This window comes from Lemur catta, chromosome 12 (assembly GCF_020740605.2).
Source record: "Lemur catta isolate mLemCat1 chromosome 12, mLemCat1.pri, whole genome shotgun sequence".
Lineage (NCBI taxonomy): Eukaryota > Metazoa > Chordata > Mammalia > Primates > Lemuridae > Lemur > Lemur catta.
In genome coordinates this window covers 83,333,364-83,349,341 of record NC_059139.1, presented here as the reverse complement: position 1 = coordinate 83,349,341, position 15,978 = coordinate 83,333,364, and the positions used below count along the sequence as shown (strand labels likewise).

The window sequence follows — 15,978 nt, the reverse complement described above, 5'->3', positions numbered from 1 at the left end:
AAGGTAAGGAGATGCCACATTGGAACTTAGGGTTCATTATTCCGTAATCCTTCATCCTTTTCCATTAATGTGAGAATTCAAGCTTTCTTTATTCTAATAATATTGTCCTTTACTCAACAGAGAACTTCAAAATTATTCCACTGACCTTAGAATTGACTCTGGGTATTATAACCACTGTCCGTATATGTTTTTGATAATGGTGATGGTCTTCCCCAAGCCTATATAATTTTTTAATAAAGATAATTCAATATCCTCCCATTCACATTTTCTTGGCTCATGAATTCTTTTAGAGCTAAGACTGTTGTCTACCAAATAAAAGCTAGAAGATCAGTTCATACTTTTCACTCTTATCATGGTAACTCTACGCTTCGACTTATCAAAGTACTTCTTGCTTGGATGAATAAAATTCTATTCAAGTAACTAATGAACCATAATGTTTTCTGTTTCTTTGAAGAATGCAATACTGTAAATCTAGTGTGCTATATGGAAATAGGTAGGTTATGTTGAATTTGCGCTTAAGGATATTCCACAATAAATAAAAACTCATCAATAGTGGTTATATTATAGAGAGAGGAACTAAGGTGGGGTAGATGTATACTTTCTGCACAGATGGCATTTATCATATGCAAAAAACTGTCTTTAATTTTTTTTCAAGTAATATTGCAAGGTTCTATTTTAAATGCCCCAATTGTGACCACTGGTTATTATACTTACAAAAATATTTGCTAAAAAAATAAGCACTTAAATCTTTAAATTCATAGGTGGACCCACATATTCTAGATCTTTCATTCTAATAGGACAAATTTGACTACAGATATATGTTTCTTAATTCTTCCAGTCATAACTTTTACATATTTCTGCCTTTTTTATGAAATGGCTCCAAAGATCAAGTACCAAACACAATGGGTCTTTTTTTTTGGAGACAAGGTCTTGCTTTGCCACTCAGACCAGAGTGCAGTGGTGTCATCAGAGCTCAGTGCAACCTCAAACTCCTGGGTTCAAGTAATCGGCCCACCTCAAGCCTCCAAAGAAACTGGAAGTACAGGTGCGCATCACCATGCCTAGCTAACTTGTTTTTATTTTTTGTAGAGACAGGGTCTCATTATGTTACTTAGGCTGGTCTTGAATTCCTGGCCTCAAGCGATCCTCCCAGCCTCCCAAAGTGCTAGGATTACAGGCATGAGCCACCATGCTGGAACCAAACACAATGGTTTGAACAACTATACAATAATTATAAAATACTACTTCTGTGGCATTAACTTTTACTAAGTAATAGTTAAATCTCAACTTGTGAATAAACTAATAATGAATCTCAATGCTTTATTAAAATCTTAAATCACAAATCAAATCATGGCCTTAAAAAGCAAACAAATAAACAAAAATCAGTGAGCTGGCTACAACGAAAAGTTGGCTAAGAAAGTCACCTTCAATATTTTACTTATTCAAAAACTAAAAGTATAACATATTTGTTATAAAATCAATCTACTCAACTTCAAAAACATATTTGGAACAATGCTTTATTACCTGTGGCTGGGTTAATGCTGGCTGCAATGTGAAAGTGGCAAAGTGCATTGGCATGCAGTGGAGTGTTCCTGTGGACATGATGAGGGTTCTGCTGATGAGGCAGATATCCGGTATGTGCGACAAGTGCAAGTGATCTCCTCCGACCTCTACGAAAATGTCTCAGATTTACCTGTATGAACAAAAACAAAGTAAAACTAATACCTCTATTGTTACAAGTCATTTATGTGTAGCTTACATAATCACTGTTAGAAGTTACATATATTCTATTTCAGATAATTTTATATGTAAAAATACCTTTCAATATTTTCATATAGTAAATTTGAATCCTGCAGAATAAGGTTAGAACTTCAACTGCCTGGATCTCTTAACCTTCACACAATACTTTGCAATTTTTATTTGGTTTTCTTTTCGTTTCTTTTTTTTGGGGGGGGACAAGTTCATCATCAGGTTTATTTTCTTAAAAATTAATTTCCTAAACTTAAAAAAAAATTTTTGCCCATACTGTGTCTGTGAATAATGATGTCTCTACATATGCTATCCTCTTTGTCCAAAGCTAACTCCCTGTGACCAAAGCACTGAATGATATCACCACCATACAGCAGGATAGTTTATAATTTATAAAGTATCATCTCAGTTAACCCTATAAGGCAAGCAGTGCAAATATTGTTATTCTCATCTTTTATAAGGTAAAATAGTTTATACAGAACCCAAGGTCATCTAAGCTGACAAGAGGCAGAGCTAAAAGTGGAACAAGTCTTTATTTAGATTCCTAGTCAGGAATTTCATTCAACTATTACTATACATAACCATACTATTCATTGTTGGATAGCTATGCAATATATATTCAATTATAGTCTCAACTATTAAAATACTACCCAAATTTGAAAAATAGTTGCCCCATAATCATACAAAACATTTAATGATAAATAATTTTTAAATCACTTATTTTCAATATTAAGAAAATAATAAGAAGAATCTGTATTACTATTCTATCTTGAATTAGTCCAAACATCAAAAATTGACTTTTGGCTGGTCATGGTGGCTAATGGCTATAATCCTAGCACTCTGGGAGGCCTAGGTGGGAGGACTGCTTGAGCTCAGGAGTTCGAGACCAGCCTGAGCACAAGTGAGACCCCGTCCATACTATAAAAAATTAAAAAAATTGACTTTTACTTTCAACACTAATTTGTAAAATAAAGACTCCAAGTTCTTGGCAGTTCTAAAGTTAACAAATGGTAGAATGGAATATGATAAACTACCCAAGCTTTAAGTAAAACAAAAGTTATTTTTACAGTGAAATCTTTGCATTTTCAGATTTTAATTTACTTTATGTTACTTCAGCTAGGTCAACTATAATCATCTTTTTGTTATTATCAGTTAACCTAAGATTAACTTTACAATTATAGGTACTTTTGTGACCGTGACAAAATCCTTAAGAATATTTTTTGAACCTAATAAAACTGAAAATTTTCTGAGAATTGTTTTCCGAAGATATGGATTTTCATAACATTGTATTATCAAAAAGGGAATGTACCAAAGGTATTAAAACTTGTAGAAAATAACATCTAACAAAAACACTCACTTCTAAAGCATTCTGAACTCGTTCTTTACTGGAAGCATTTCTCTTGAAGTTATTTGTTAAATTGATTGGTTCAGTCCAGTGGTTGCATTCACCACCATATAGCAAACAATCATTTGGTAAAAACGTCTCTACCCAAAGACGACACACATTATCTTTGCAGCAAGTCAATAGCACATTACATACAGAAGCCCTAGGGAATAAAAAGATTTTAGAGGCAAAAATACAAATTTCACACAGTATCATAGGAAATTCTAAAATATTTTCATAATTACTTAAATGCACACAACTAAGGTACCAAAGAAGAAAATGTCAATATGTAAAGATTCCATCACAGCAAATGCTTGCCAACCTATTTTGTTTCTGCTTAGAATTCAGTAGTTCTTATTTCAATAATCTAAGATTGTTCTTATATCTAAAGAACAAAAACCAAGATCAAGCCATAATTTCTCAGCTGACAAGGAAAAAAACTACATCTTCTAATAAAATGTTCTAATTTATTCAGTGGATGGTTATTATTTTAATTATTTCATAGTGCTTCATTTTCACTTCCTATAAAGGCATCTGTGCGCACCGGTCACTAAGAAACTACAGTAACTACTTAGTATACTTATTCTCTCCTTGCCTAACATATCCAAAGCAGCAAAATCTAAGAATTGAAAATTCATGATAAAATAAGGCCTAATCAACCTCCCTCGACTTTCAGTTAACTTCCTTCTTGCCACCTCCTCAAAATAAAAGCAAAAATTAACTACATATATATTAATAAACCTCATAAGCATCAAGAGCTCAAAGGCTGAAACCCTATCAACAGAGACTACCTTCTACTAGGTAACTCAACAAGTTTATAAAAAAGAAAGTCACATCTTGCAGTAGTCACTTGTTCCAATATATCTATATGATCAAAAATGAATAATCAGCAAAAGGTTTTATGAGGTAACTCAGTGAGTTAAATAAAAGAAAAAGAAATAAAAATATTCTATAGGAGCCACTTTATTAAACATATCTACCTAATTAAAAAAGAAAGAGTAGCAGAAGAGACAAAAAGGGAGAATAGCATGTTTTGTCTTGGTTGTTCTCTCCTGTTTCTCCTCCATTCTCTCATATCACCCCCTCCAGCCCCCTCTCCTGCCTTCCTCACTCTTTCTACTCTTTCTCAGGGCTTCCCTCCATCTGCCGTCTCCTACCATTCTCTGCTCTCAGCCTCCCCACCTCTTTCCTTCTGTCCCTTACCTCTGCTTCCCTAGGACCTCTTTCTCTCTTTCCTTCCCAAACTGCTTTTTTCTCCTCCTTCCCGCATCCTCATGCACATTTGCCTCTCCTTTTTTTTTTTTTTGCTCTTTTCTCTAACCCTCTCCTAGCCACCCCTCCTCGCTTGGTTTCTCCCCACCATATTTACATATATAAAGACTGTGACAATGAGATTAAAAGTGAGGAAACAAGGCAGGGCATGGTGGCTCAGGCCTGTAATCCCAGCATTTTGGGAGGCTGATGAGGGAGGACTGCTTGAGGCCAGGAGTTTGAGACCAGCCTGGACAACACAGCAAGATCCCATCTCTACGAAAAATAGAAAAAAAATTAGCCAGGTGTGGTGGCATGCACCTGTACTCCTAGCTACTCAAGGCTGAGGTACAAGGATGACTTGAGCCCAGGAGTTTGAAGCTGAGGTTAGCTATGACCATGCCGCTGAACTTCAGCCTGGGCAACAGAGCAAGACCCTGTCTCTAAAAAAACATAATGTTTCAAAAGGCAATATGGAAAGTTCAAGGCTCATAATGCCAAGGAGTAAGTAACTGGTAGTAGAAAGGTTTATAAAGGATCAGCTGAAGGTAGAGACTAAAGGGCTAAATAAACAATCAGAAAAGGCATCAGAACTTAGGCAAGAGCAACAAGACAAGCGAGAAAAGTCACAACTCAGAAGCATGGAGAGGGCTATGAGCCTGCAGGGTAGATAGCCCTAGGTGACTCTCCTCAGTATGACTTACAGATAGTCAATGTAAACAACTAGCAGGTAAGACAAGAACAGCATGGAGGAAATACCCTGATCTGTCTGAGGCATTTCTCTGGCAATACCTCCTTTCCATCACTTCTTTACCAGGGCATCTTATCTTCCCTCCAATGGCATATCATATTAAAATATACCCACTCCCCCCATCCAAATAACAACAAAAATGAGCAGGTACAGCCTTAAAAAAGCAAATATATGGTGGGTATGCAGGAACTGACATATGTCCACCTGACTTGGCATCAGTGGGGTCCCTGAGCCCGTGGAACAGCCTTCCACTTGCTCGAACCTGACTCTGCCATCCAGGCCCCAGATGTCTCCTGCCTGCTTGGCCCTGACTCCACCCTCCAGGTTGGATCAGCTCGGTCCACAGGGCCCTATTTATTGCTCTCAGCCCTGCTATGAAGATCTGTTTCTGGCTCCTCTCCAGTCCCGGTTCTGAGGTTCTCACATTGGAGCCTGAAACCCCGCCTCTGTGCCTCCAGAACCCCCGCCAGGGCTGAGGCACCATACCCAAGTCTCCAGTGCTGCACCTAGACCCCAAGACCCCAGCCTAGAGCCTCCACCACCACAGCAGGGCTGGAAGAACGGCTCCAAAGTCCAACACCCTGCCAGGGACCCCACCCCCAGCTTCAAGCCACGAGTACACTGCGACCTTGTTTGAGCAAACGCACACAGCCCAGGAACCCAGGACAACCACATCCAACTGCTGCTGTTAGCTCTGCGGGGAAATCCTGGGTAGAGCAACCCCCACAACACCAGCCTGAGTGAAGAGGGTCTCGCCCAGCTCCCAACTCGAACATTCTACAACTATCTGGTGAAACCTAACACCAAACCCAAACAGCATCCAGCACAGGCTTGAGGAGAGGCAATCACAGGCAAACAGAACAAATCAGAACAGCTGCATTACAGGCTTCTAGTGTGCACACCCCTCCTCTGGCCTGTCAACATTCCGGAGTAAAGGGGAAAAAAGAGCGCCATCTAGCGATCTCCCCTTACTCTAATCAAGCAGGAGAGTTTCCAACAAGGAACAGGAGCCCTGCAAACCTATTAGTCCTTTTGTCGAGAAAAGAGCTCTCAAATAAGAAAGCAGCAAAAGAACCCTGACAACAGGAAAAATCAAAACAGATCAACACCCTCAAGGGATCACAATGGAGCTACAGCAGTGAACTCCAACAGCAAGGAAATTGTAAATGACAGAAATGGAATTCAGAATATATATGGCAAATAAGATGAATGATATTGAAGAGAAAGTTGAAAATCAACAAAAAGAGGCCAAAAAAAATTTAAGGAAATTAATGAAAAAGTCACTACAGAACTAGATAAAATTAGGAAAGATATAATAGAACTTAAAAAAAAAAGAAAGAATCATTCAGGGATTTTCAAAACGCAGGAGAAATTTTCAGCAACAGATTAAACCAAGGAGAAGAAAGAATCTCAGAGCTTGAAGACAAGGTTCTCCAGCTAACCAAACCATTTAAACAGGCAGAGAAGAGAACAAAGGTAGAGCATTCACAGAGAGAGATACGGGACTATACAAAGTGAACAAACATATGAATTATAGGTATCCCTGGGAGGGAAGAAGAAAGTGCTAAAAGCATGGAAAATCTATTTGAGTGAATTATTGAAAAGTTCACTAGTATTGCCATAGATCCAGACATCCAGATACAAGATGGTCATCGGGCTGGGCGTGGTGGCTCACGCCTATAATCCTAGCACTTGGGGAGCTGAGGCAGGCGGATCATTTGAGCTCAAGAGTTGGAGACCAGCCTAAGCAAGAGCGAGACCCTGTCTCTACTGAAAAATAGAAAGAAATTAGCTGGACAACTAAAAATATATATAGAAAAATTAGCCGGGCATGGTGGCACATGCCTGTAGACCCAGCTACCCGGGAGGCTGAGGCAGGAGGATCACTTGAGCCCAGGAGTTTGAGGTTGCTGTGAGCTAGGCTGATGCCACGGCACTCTAGCCCGGGCAACAGAGTGAGCCTCTGTCATAAAAGAAAAGAAAAGAAAAGAAAAAAAAACAAGATGGTCATCGAACTCCAGGAAGATTCATAGCAAATAGGACATCTCCAAGACACAGAGTAATCAACCTGGCCAAAGTCAAAATGAAAGAGAAATTCTACAAGCAATTAGACATAAGCAACAACTGACCTGCAAAGGAAAACCTATTAGGATAACATCAGACTTTTCAGAGGAAACCTTACAAGCCAGAAGGGAGTGGGCTCCCATCTTCAATCTCCTTAAACAGAACAACTACAAGCCTAAAATTCTGTATCCTGCAAAACCAAGTTTCAGATTTGATGGAGAAATTAAGTCTTTCCCAGACAAGTAACGCTGAGGAAATCTGTCATAACTAGACCTGCCCTGCAGGAAGTACTCATATCTGCACCTACAGGGATCAGCACAATAGGCACCCACTAATGTAAAATGACACAAAAGCTAAAGGTCAAAGTCCAGACAACACAATGGCTCAAGAGGTAAAACAAAGCAATAACGTTCTATGCAACAGGATGAATAGAAATCAACCCTGCTTATCAATTCTTTCAATAAATGTCAATGGCTTTAACTCCCAACTCAAGAGACACAGGCTGGCTGAATGGATAAAAAATACAAGCCAAGAATCTGCTGTCTCCAGGAAACACAACTAACCCACAGGATCCATTCAGACTCAAAGTGAAGGGATGGAAAACAATATTCCATGCAAATGGAAACCAAAAGAAAGCTTGTGTAGCCATTCTCATTATCAGATAATACAGACTTCAAATCAACAAAAGTTACGAAAGACAAAGATAGTGGTCATTATATAATGGTAAAGGTAACAATTAAACTAGAAGACATCACAATCCTAAATATTTATGCACCTAACACAGGTGCACCCAGATTCATAAAGCAAACCCTACTTGATTTAAACAAACTAATAAACAGCAGCATCATAATAGCCCGGGACTTTAACACTCCACTGACAGAATGGGGTAGATCCTCCAAGCAGAAAATAAGCAAAACAATAATGGGCTTAAAGGGAACTATAGAACAAATGGGCCTAACAGACATTTACAGAACATTCTACCCCAAAACTACTGAATATACATTCTTCTCATCAGTTCATGGAGCATTCTCTAAAACTGATCACATCCTAGGCCACAAAACATGCCTCAACAAATTTAAAAAAACAAAATACACCATGTATCTTCTCAGATCACAGTGGAATAAAATTACAATCAATTTCAACAGAAACATTCAACTCTACACAAAGTCATAGAAACTAAGCAACCTATTGCTGAATGATTATTGGGTCAAGGGGGAAATTAATATGGACATTAAAAGATCCTTCGAACTAAATGACAAAGGTGACAGAAGGTATCAAAATCTATGGGATTGTGCAAAAGCAGTCCTAAGAGGAAATCTCATAGTCTTAAATGCTTATATCCAAAAGACAAAAAAATCACAAATAAACAATCTAATGCATCATCTTAAGAAACTAGAAAAGGAAAAGCAAACCAATCCCAAACCCAGCAGAAGAAAAGAAATAACTAAGGTCTGAGTGAACTAAATGAAATTGATTCCAAAAGAATTATACAGAAGAGAAATAGAGCAAAAAGTTGGTTCTTTGAAAAGATAAACTAAATTAACAGGGCTCTCACTAGATTAACCAGAAACAGAAAAGAAAGGACCCTAATAAGCTCAATCAGAAATGAAAAAGAAGGGTAGTGGAAGGGTGGGGGAGGAAAAAAAAGAAAAGAAATGAAACAGGAGATATCACAACTGATACCACAGAAATACAAAATATCATCTCTGAATACTGCAAAAATCTCTATGCACATAAACTTGAAAACATTGAGGAATGAAAAAATTCCTGGAAATACACAACCTCCCTAGGCTTAATCAGGAAGAAACAGAATTCCTGAACAGACCAGTAACAAGTAACAAAACTGAAACAGCAATAAAAAAGTCTTCCAGCAAAAGACCAGCTAGTTTCACAGCTGAATTCTACCAAACCTACAAAGAACTGGTATCTATACTGTAGAAATTATTTCATAAAATCGAGAAGGAAGGAATTCTTCCCAACTCATACTATGAAGCCAACATCACCTTTATACCAAAGCCAGGAAAGGACACAATAAAAAAAAGAAAACTACAGACCAACATCCCTCATGCATATAGATGCAAAAATTCTCAATAAAATTCTAACAAACCAAATTCAGCTGCTCATCAAAAAAATAATCCATCATGACCATGTGGGCTTCATCCCAGAGATGCAAAGATGGTTCAACACAGGCAGATTTATAAATGTGATTCACCACATAAATAGAAATGAAAACAAAGACCATAAGATCCTCTCAATAGATGCAAAAAAAGCATTTGACACAGTTCAACCCCCTTTTATGATAAGAATTCTTAACAAAATAGGAATAGATGGAACATATCTCAATATTATAAAAGTCATATACGACAAACCCACAGCCAACATCACACTGAAAGGGGGAAAAACTGAGAGCATCCCACTTAGAACTGGAACCAGACAATGTTGTCCACTGTCACCACTTCTATTCAACATAGCGCTGCAAGTCCTAGCCAGAGCATTGAGGCAAGAGAAGGAAATCAAGGGTATCCAAATGGGAAAGAAGAAGTCAAACTATCGCTCTTTGCTTGTAATATGATCTTATATGTAGAAACCCCAAAGATTCTGCCAAGAGACTCCTAGAACTGGTAAATAAATTCAGCAGAGTCTCAGGCTGCAAAATCAAAGTACACAAATCAGTAGCTTTCCTGTATGCCAACAACAGTCAAGCTGAGAATCAAATTAAAGACTCAATACCCTTCACAACAGCAACAGAGAATATAAAATACCTAGGAATATATTTAACCAAGGAGGTGAAAGACCTCTACAGGGAGAACTACAAAACACTGAGGAAGGAAATCACAAATAGAAAAACATATCATGCTCATGGATCAGCAGAATCAACACTGTTAAAATGTCTATACTACCCAAAGTGATTTACAGATTCAATGCAATATCCATTAAAACACCAATGTCATTTTTCGCAGACCTAGACAAAATCATTCTATGCTTCATATAGAACCAGAAAACACCCATATAGCCAAAGCAAACTCAAGCATGAAGAACAAATTGGGAGGCATCAATTTACCAGACTTTAAGCTATACCACAAGACTATAGTAACCAAAATAGCATGGTACTGGCACAAGAACAGAGACATAGACCAATAGATCAGAATTGAGAACCCAAATATAAAACAATCCTCATATTGCCATGTGATCTTTGACAAAGCAGACAAAAACATACACTGAGGAAAAGAATTCCTATGCAATAAATGGTACTGGGAAAATTGGATAGCCACACGTAGAAGACTGAAACAGGATCTGTACCTCTCACCACTCATAAAAATTAATTCATGAAGGATAACAGACTTAAACTTATGGCACAAAACTATAAGAATTCTAGAAGAAAATGTTCAAAAAACTCTTATAGATAATGACATAGGCAAAGGATTTATAAAGAAGACCCCAAAAGCAATCACAGCAAAAACAAAAATAAATACATGGGACCTGATCAAATTAAAAAGCTTCTGTACAGTCAAGGAAATAATCAATAAAGCAAACAGAAAACCTACAGAATGGGAGAAAATATTTGCATGCTACATATCTGATAAAGGGCTGATGACCATAATCTACAAAGAACTCAAGCAATCAGCAAGAAAACATCAAACAACCCCATTAAAAATGGGCAAAAGACATGAACAGAAACTTTTCAAAAGAAGATAGACTAATGGCCAGAACATATGAAAAAATGCTCAATGTCTCTAATGATCAGGGAAATGCAAATCAAAACTACAATGAGATATCACCTAACTCCAGTGAGAATGGCTTTTATCAAAAAGTCCCAAAACAACAGATGCTGGTGTGGAGGTGGAGAGAAAGGAACACTTATACACTGTTTGTGGGACTGCAAACTAGTACAACCTCTATGGAAACTAGTACGGAGATAACGCCAAAAAACTAAAAGTAGATCTACCATTTGATCCAGTAATCCCACTACTGGGTATTTACCCAAAGGAAGAAAAGACATTTTATAAAAAAGATGCTTGCACTTGAATGTTTATAGCAGCAAATTCAGAATCGCAAAGATGTGGAAACAATCCAAGTGCCCATCGATACATAAGTGAATTAATAAAATGTGGTTCATATATACCATGGAGTAATACTCAGCCATAAAAAAAAAGGTGAACTAATAACTTTAGTAACAACCTAGATGGAACTTGAGACTATCCTCCTAAGTGAAGTATCGCAAGAATGGAAAAACAAATACCACATGTATTCACTATTAAATTAGAATTAAATGATCAACACTCATGTGTACATACGGTAGTAAAATTCAACAGAAATCAAGTAGGTGGGGGGTGGGAGGAGGAGGGGATGAGCAAATTTACACCTAACGGGAACAATGCACACTATCTGGGTGACGGACACACTTTAAACTTTGGCTCAAACTGTACAAAACTAATTAATGTAACCAAAACGTTTGTATCTCCATAATATTCTGAAATTTAAAAAAAGAAGAACATGATCATTACAAAACCTCCATTCTTCTGTCTCAATATAGCAGTTCCTTTGCATACAGTATTAGACATTTGATAAAGTACCTTAATTTTAGGTGGAAAACCAAAAAGCACTGATATTACCCGGTCAAAATGACATATCAGAAAGCAATGGTCCTTGATGAGATCTCGTTCCCATCAGCAAAGGTCAGTATTTCTACTACATACCCATAGGCAGTTGGTGAGACAGAAATGAAAACTAAAAGAGCTCAGAAAGACTAGCTGGTTCTTAAATGACATGAATCCAAAAACACAATTCTGGAGACCTCTAAAGAGATGCCATAACAGAAAATTCTCGTTCTCTACAAGACAGTTCCCTATGCTACAAAATTTAGTTGACAGACATAAAACGAAAATGGTCTGGAAAAGAAACCAACTGTTATGCTTTATTGATATTATCAGACTCCTGTAATGGGCCAGTTTAAGGCATCTGCCTCTGCATCTACCATGATCAATTCTGCTGACGCTGAGTGAACTAGGTCAGGAGCAGATGTGACTGTTCTCTCTCAAAATATGCAATACTTCATAAGCCTCCTTTCTAGTGGTAGCAGCATCTATAAATGAAAACACATGGAGGTATCAGAAGAAATCAGCCTCTGAAACTACATAATCCTCAGATAGGCTTAAAAGGCTGACGGTTTGTGATGAGAGTTGGGGTCATTCACAACTTTTAGAATGAGAGTTAATATATGCCACAAGTTCATTCTATTCTTAATGTATTTTTATATATGGAGGCAATGGTCTCAGAGGTACTAAAATAATAGTTATCAAAGTGAAGCTAATGTGAGGGTGATTTTGTTACCTAAAGCTTTTCCAGACCATTCTCCTTTAGCCCAAAGACTCTGACACAACCTTCTACAAAACCATTACTTTTCCCAGAGTGTCCCTCCTAGACCTACACTTTGTTAGACTTTAGGGTTGGGGTAGGAAGAATAGGAACTACTGCACTATAGCTCAAAAAGTCTAGATATACTTTGCTGGCAAAGAAGAGCAAAAATAAAGTCAACAAACGATTCAGGTACACTACCACAGATCACCTTAAAAGACATCTCCAGTGGCAAATGCATAAAACAGTGAAAGGGTAAGGGAAAACAGCATTGCTTACATGGTGGGGCCAAATTGAAAATGGCTCTGTGTGTGGTGTCAAAAAAAAAAACAAAGAAAATGGCCATGTGGTACAAAAAGAGTTTCTACCTATGCTTAAGTAATAGGTCTCTGTAACTTACATAAATATAGGCAGAAATTCAGCATGATATGAAATCTTTCCAGGACTACAGGAAAAAAGTACTAATGGGAATGTACGTGTGTGTGCTTGTATGGGTTAAATTAATACTTATTTCAGGGCAGGATAATGTAGGGCACTGACCCACTGTCTCTTCCTTAGACATGTTGGGTACAGTCAAATAAATACTTGAGAATTCATGGTATAACCTCTCAGTAAAGCTACCTTTTTTTTTTTAATGAGATGAGGTCTTGCTATGTTGCGCATGCTGGAGTGCAGTGGCTATTCACAGGCACAATCACAGCACATCATAGAATTCCTGGCTTCAAGTGATCCTTCCACCTTAGCCTCTAGAGTAGCTGGAACTATAGGCACATGACAGTGGACCCAGGTTCAATAAATCACTTAAAAAAAAAAAAAAAAAAGAAAACCAGAGGAGACATACTAGAAGGTACAAAGTGAGGGAATGAAATGTAAAAATGTCCATGGCAAACTGAAATCTAGAGAATAAGAGATGAAAGAACTGGACACAAAACAGAGAAGAAAAAGAAAATATGCACAACTCTGTGACTTAAAGACATCTTATATGTTGGTAAATTACCTCAGCTTCAACTCCTTTAAAATGGCTCTTATACTAAATGTCAATCATAGTTGACCCATAGTCAGAGGTATGCAGGCCAGGGACTATCTAATATTTCTCTAATCTTCATAAGCTCTGAAGTCCTATAGCTACAAACTCTCAAAGTGAGAAAAGCAATCAAAGTCACAAAGACAATGTTCCCTTAATACATGGGAAAAAATGACCAATCCACTGACCTAGGCATATATTTGCTCGTTTTACGCCAGGAAAATCCATTTACAGCTCGAGGATGGGCCAGATAAACAAAAGAAAAGTCAATTTCTCCTTGGGATTGTTTTTCTGAACTTCTATCTGGAGAGGTAACAGCTGTCCGCCAGTTTTCTACATTATACCATACCTTTAAAAGACAGTCATCCTAAGGCAAAAACAGAAAAACATGCAGATCAGAACTAAAGGTTAATCAAATAGCAAAAGTAAGATTTTTTCCTCCCCAATGGCAGGAACTTGGGGATAGGAGGAGGGGCTGGGCAGAGAGAAATTGAGAAGAAAATTCTTATTCTGATACTTTTCTATTAGCATTCCTTAATTGTGCTTTGAGAATTGAAGTGTATGAATGTGTGTATTCTGTGTTCAATGAAAATGCTTCCTAATTACCATATACTATGGGAAATGGAGTCATTCAGGAAAGACTGAAAGATGAAATTAAGGGTTTCTTTTCCCTTAAGCCAAATATCAAATAAGAAATCAATACCACTAGCAGACTAACGAAGACTGATAATTACTGGGGAAAAAAAAAAAGGAATATTTTTCATTTATTATCATATGACTTTTCAAATAAAATGTAGATGATAATAACTAGTTAATAACACTAATACTATAAAATATTCTATGCACAATTAAATTTATACCTCCTAATTTGGGAAATAGGGAAGAACAAGTGAGACCAGAATGCACCAGGTGCTGCTTTTAAGCTATAACTGAGTTCCCACCTGTAAAGTCAATCACAATAAACAGCTCCACTTCTCTCCTAAAAAAAAAAAACCTCACTGTGGTTTTAGAGTATCTCACACTCTTAGTTTGCAGAAGGATTTGAGCCAATAATTTCAGATTATTAGTGGTTCATGGAATGCTCTATGAACCAATGATTAAAAATACTATCAAAGAAATACAATGTTCTGAAATAAACAGGTAATAACAAAGCATGCACACTAAAGAATTACAAATGTCCTTCTAGAAACCCTATAAAATCTTTTATTTTAAATACAGCCTAATATACATATCAGCTAAAAGATGATACACATAGAAGCTATATAGTTTATTGATTGCACTACACTTAAGGTACTGTGCCAGTCACTTTACACTGTATATACTGTCTAAATTAATCCCACGATTAATGACCTATGACATAGATGTTGTTATCCTCACATTACACATGAGAAAAGGAAGACTCAAGATTAACTAACTTGCCCAAGATGATAAAGCTGGTGAATGCCAGATTTATACCCACATCTGTCTCTGTGTTATTTCGATTATATCACACTGCCTTTTAATGCCATAATAATCAATTTTTGCTATTTAATATTTTTTTATAGAAAATAGTATTTCCAAAGTAAATAAATAAAAGAATGAAGCCAGTTAATGTTTTTAAAGTTTCAAAGTAAACTATAAACATACAATTTGGCAATAGCATTTTCACAATTTACCTTCCCAGCAGTGGCAAAAAATTCTCCATCTGGTGAAAATTTCATTAAATGAACTTGGGAAGCAGTTCTGTAAATTAAACAGGCAAGGAAATAATTGCAAGAAGAATTAAACATGTAAAAAATGCAATATTCTCAAAATTATACTTCAGCAATTGCTTCAAATAGAAAATTCTGTGATAACAGTTTCACATTCACTTTTAAGTGCACCTCAAAAATGAACAAATTGTTAGGTAGATAGCAAGGGACCTAGGCTATCCCAGGGACAAAGGTGGGCACCTCGCCTTGACACCTCACCTTGGTGCTGCCTGAGCAACTGCCCCACCTGGGGAAGGAGGACTAGGGCAGCCACCCTGTCTTGGTGCTGCCCTACCTTAATTCTGCCCCATGCAATTACCACACCTGGGGAAAGGAGGATTTTACCCTGCTAATCTGCAAAAGAATGCAGGGAATCCCCCACCTCAGAGCCAGGGGGCCAAGCAGCCCAGGCATAATAGAATCTGGAAAGTAACCTAGAGTAACTAAAGGCTAACTATCTTTCCACTAACTGTCCATCAAAGTGGTTCCATGGTGATATCTGAACCACCAGGAGGGCCCAATCCAGACAGTATAAAACAGGACCCCAGACTATAAGCAGAGCCTCTTGTTACAACAGGCGGCCCACTGTCATCTGTAGCAAATGTATCTTGCTCTTTCTCAAACCTTGTTTGCATGCTTATCTTGTTTTGGTGTGTCTGGTTACTCTTTG

The 15,978-nt window shown here is 37.5% G+C and overlaps 1 protein-coding gene across 2 annotated transcripts in view; it reads right to left on the bottom strand.

Moving 5' to 3' along the window:
• DMXL1 (Dmx like 1) overlaps positions 1-15,978 on the bottom strand; it is a 153,085-nt gene that overhangs the window by 102,468 nt on the left and 34,639 nt on the right. For both annotated transcript variants that reach the window (XM_045566459.1, XM_045566460.1), the window contains exons 6-9: positions 15,234-15,300; positions 13,767-13,945; positions 3,107-3,296; positions 1,525-1,693 (exon numbers count right to left, since the gene is read on the bottom strand). In XM_045566459.1, coding sequence (XP_045422415.1) covers positions 1,525-1,693; positions 3,107-3,296; positions 13,767-13,945; positions 15,234-15,300 — 605 coding nt within the window. The remainder of the gene's footprint in view (positions 1-1,524; positions 1,694-3,106; positions 3,297-13,766; positions 13,946-15,233; positions 15,301-15,978) is intronic.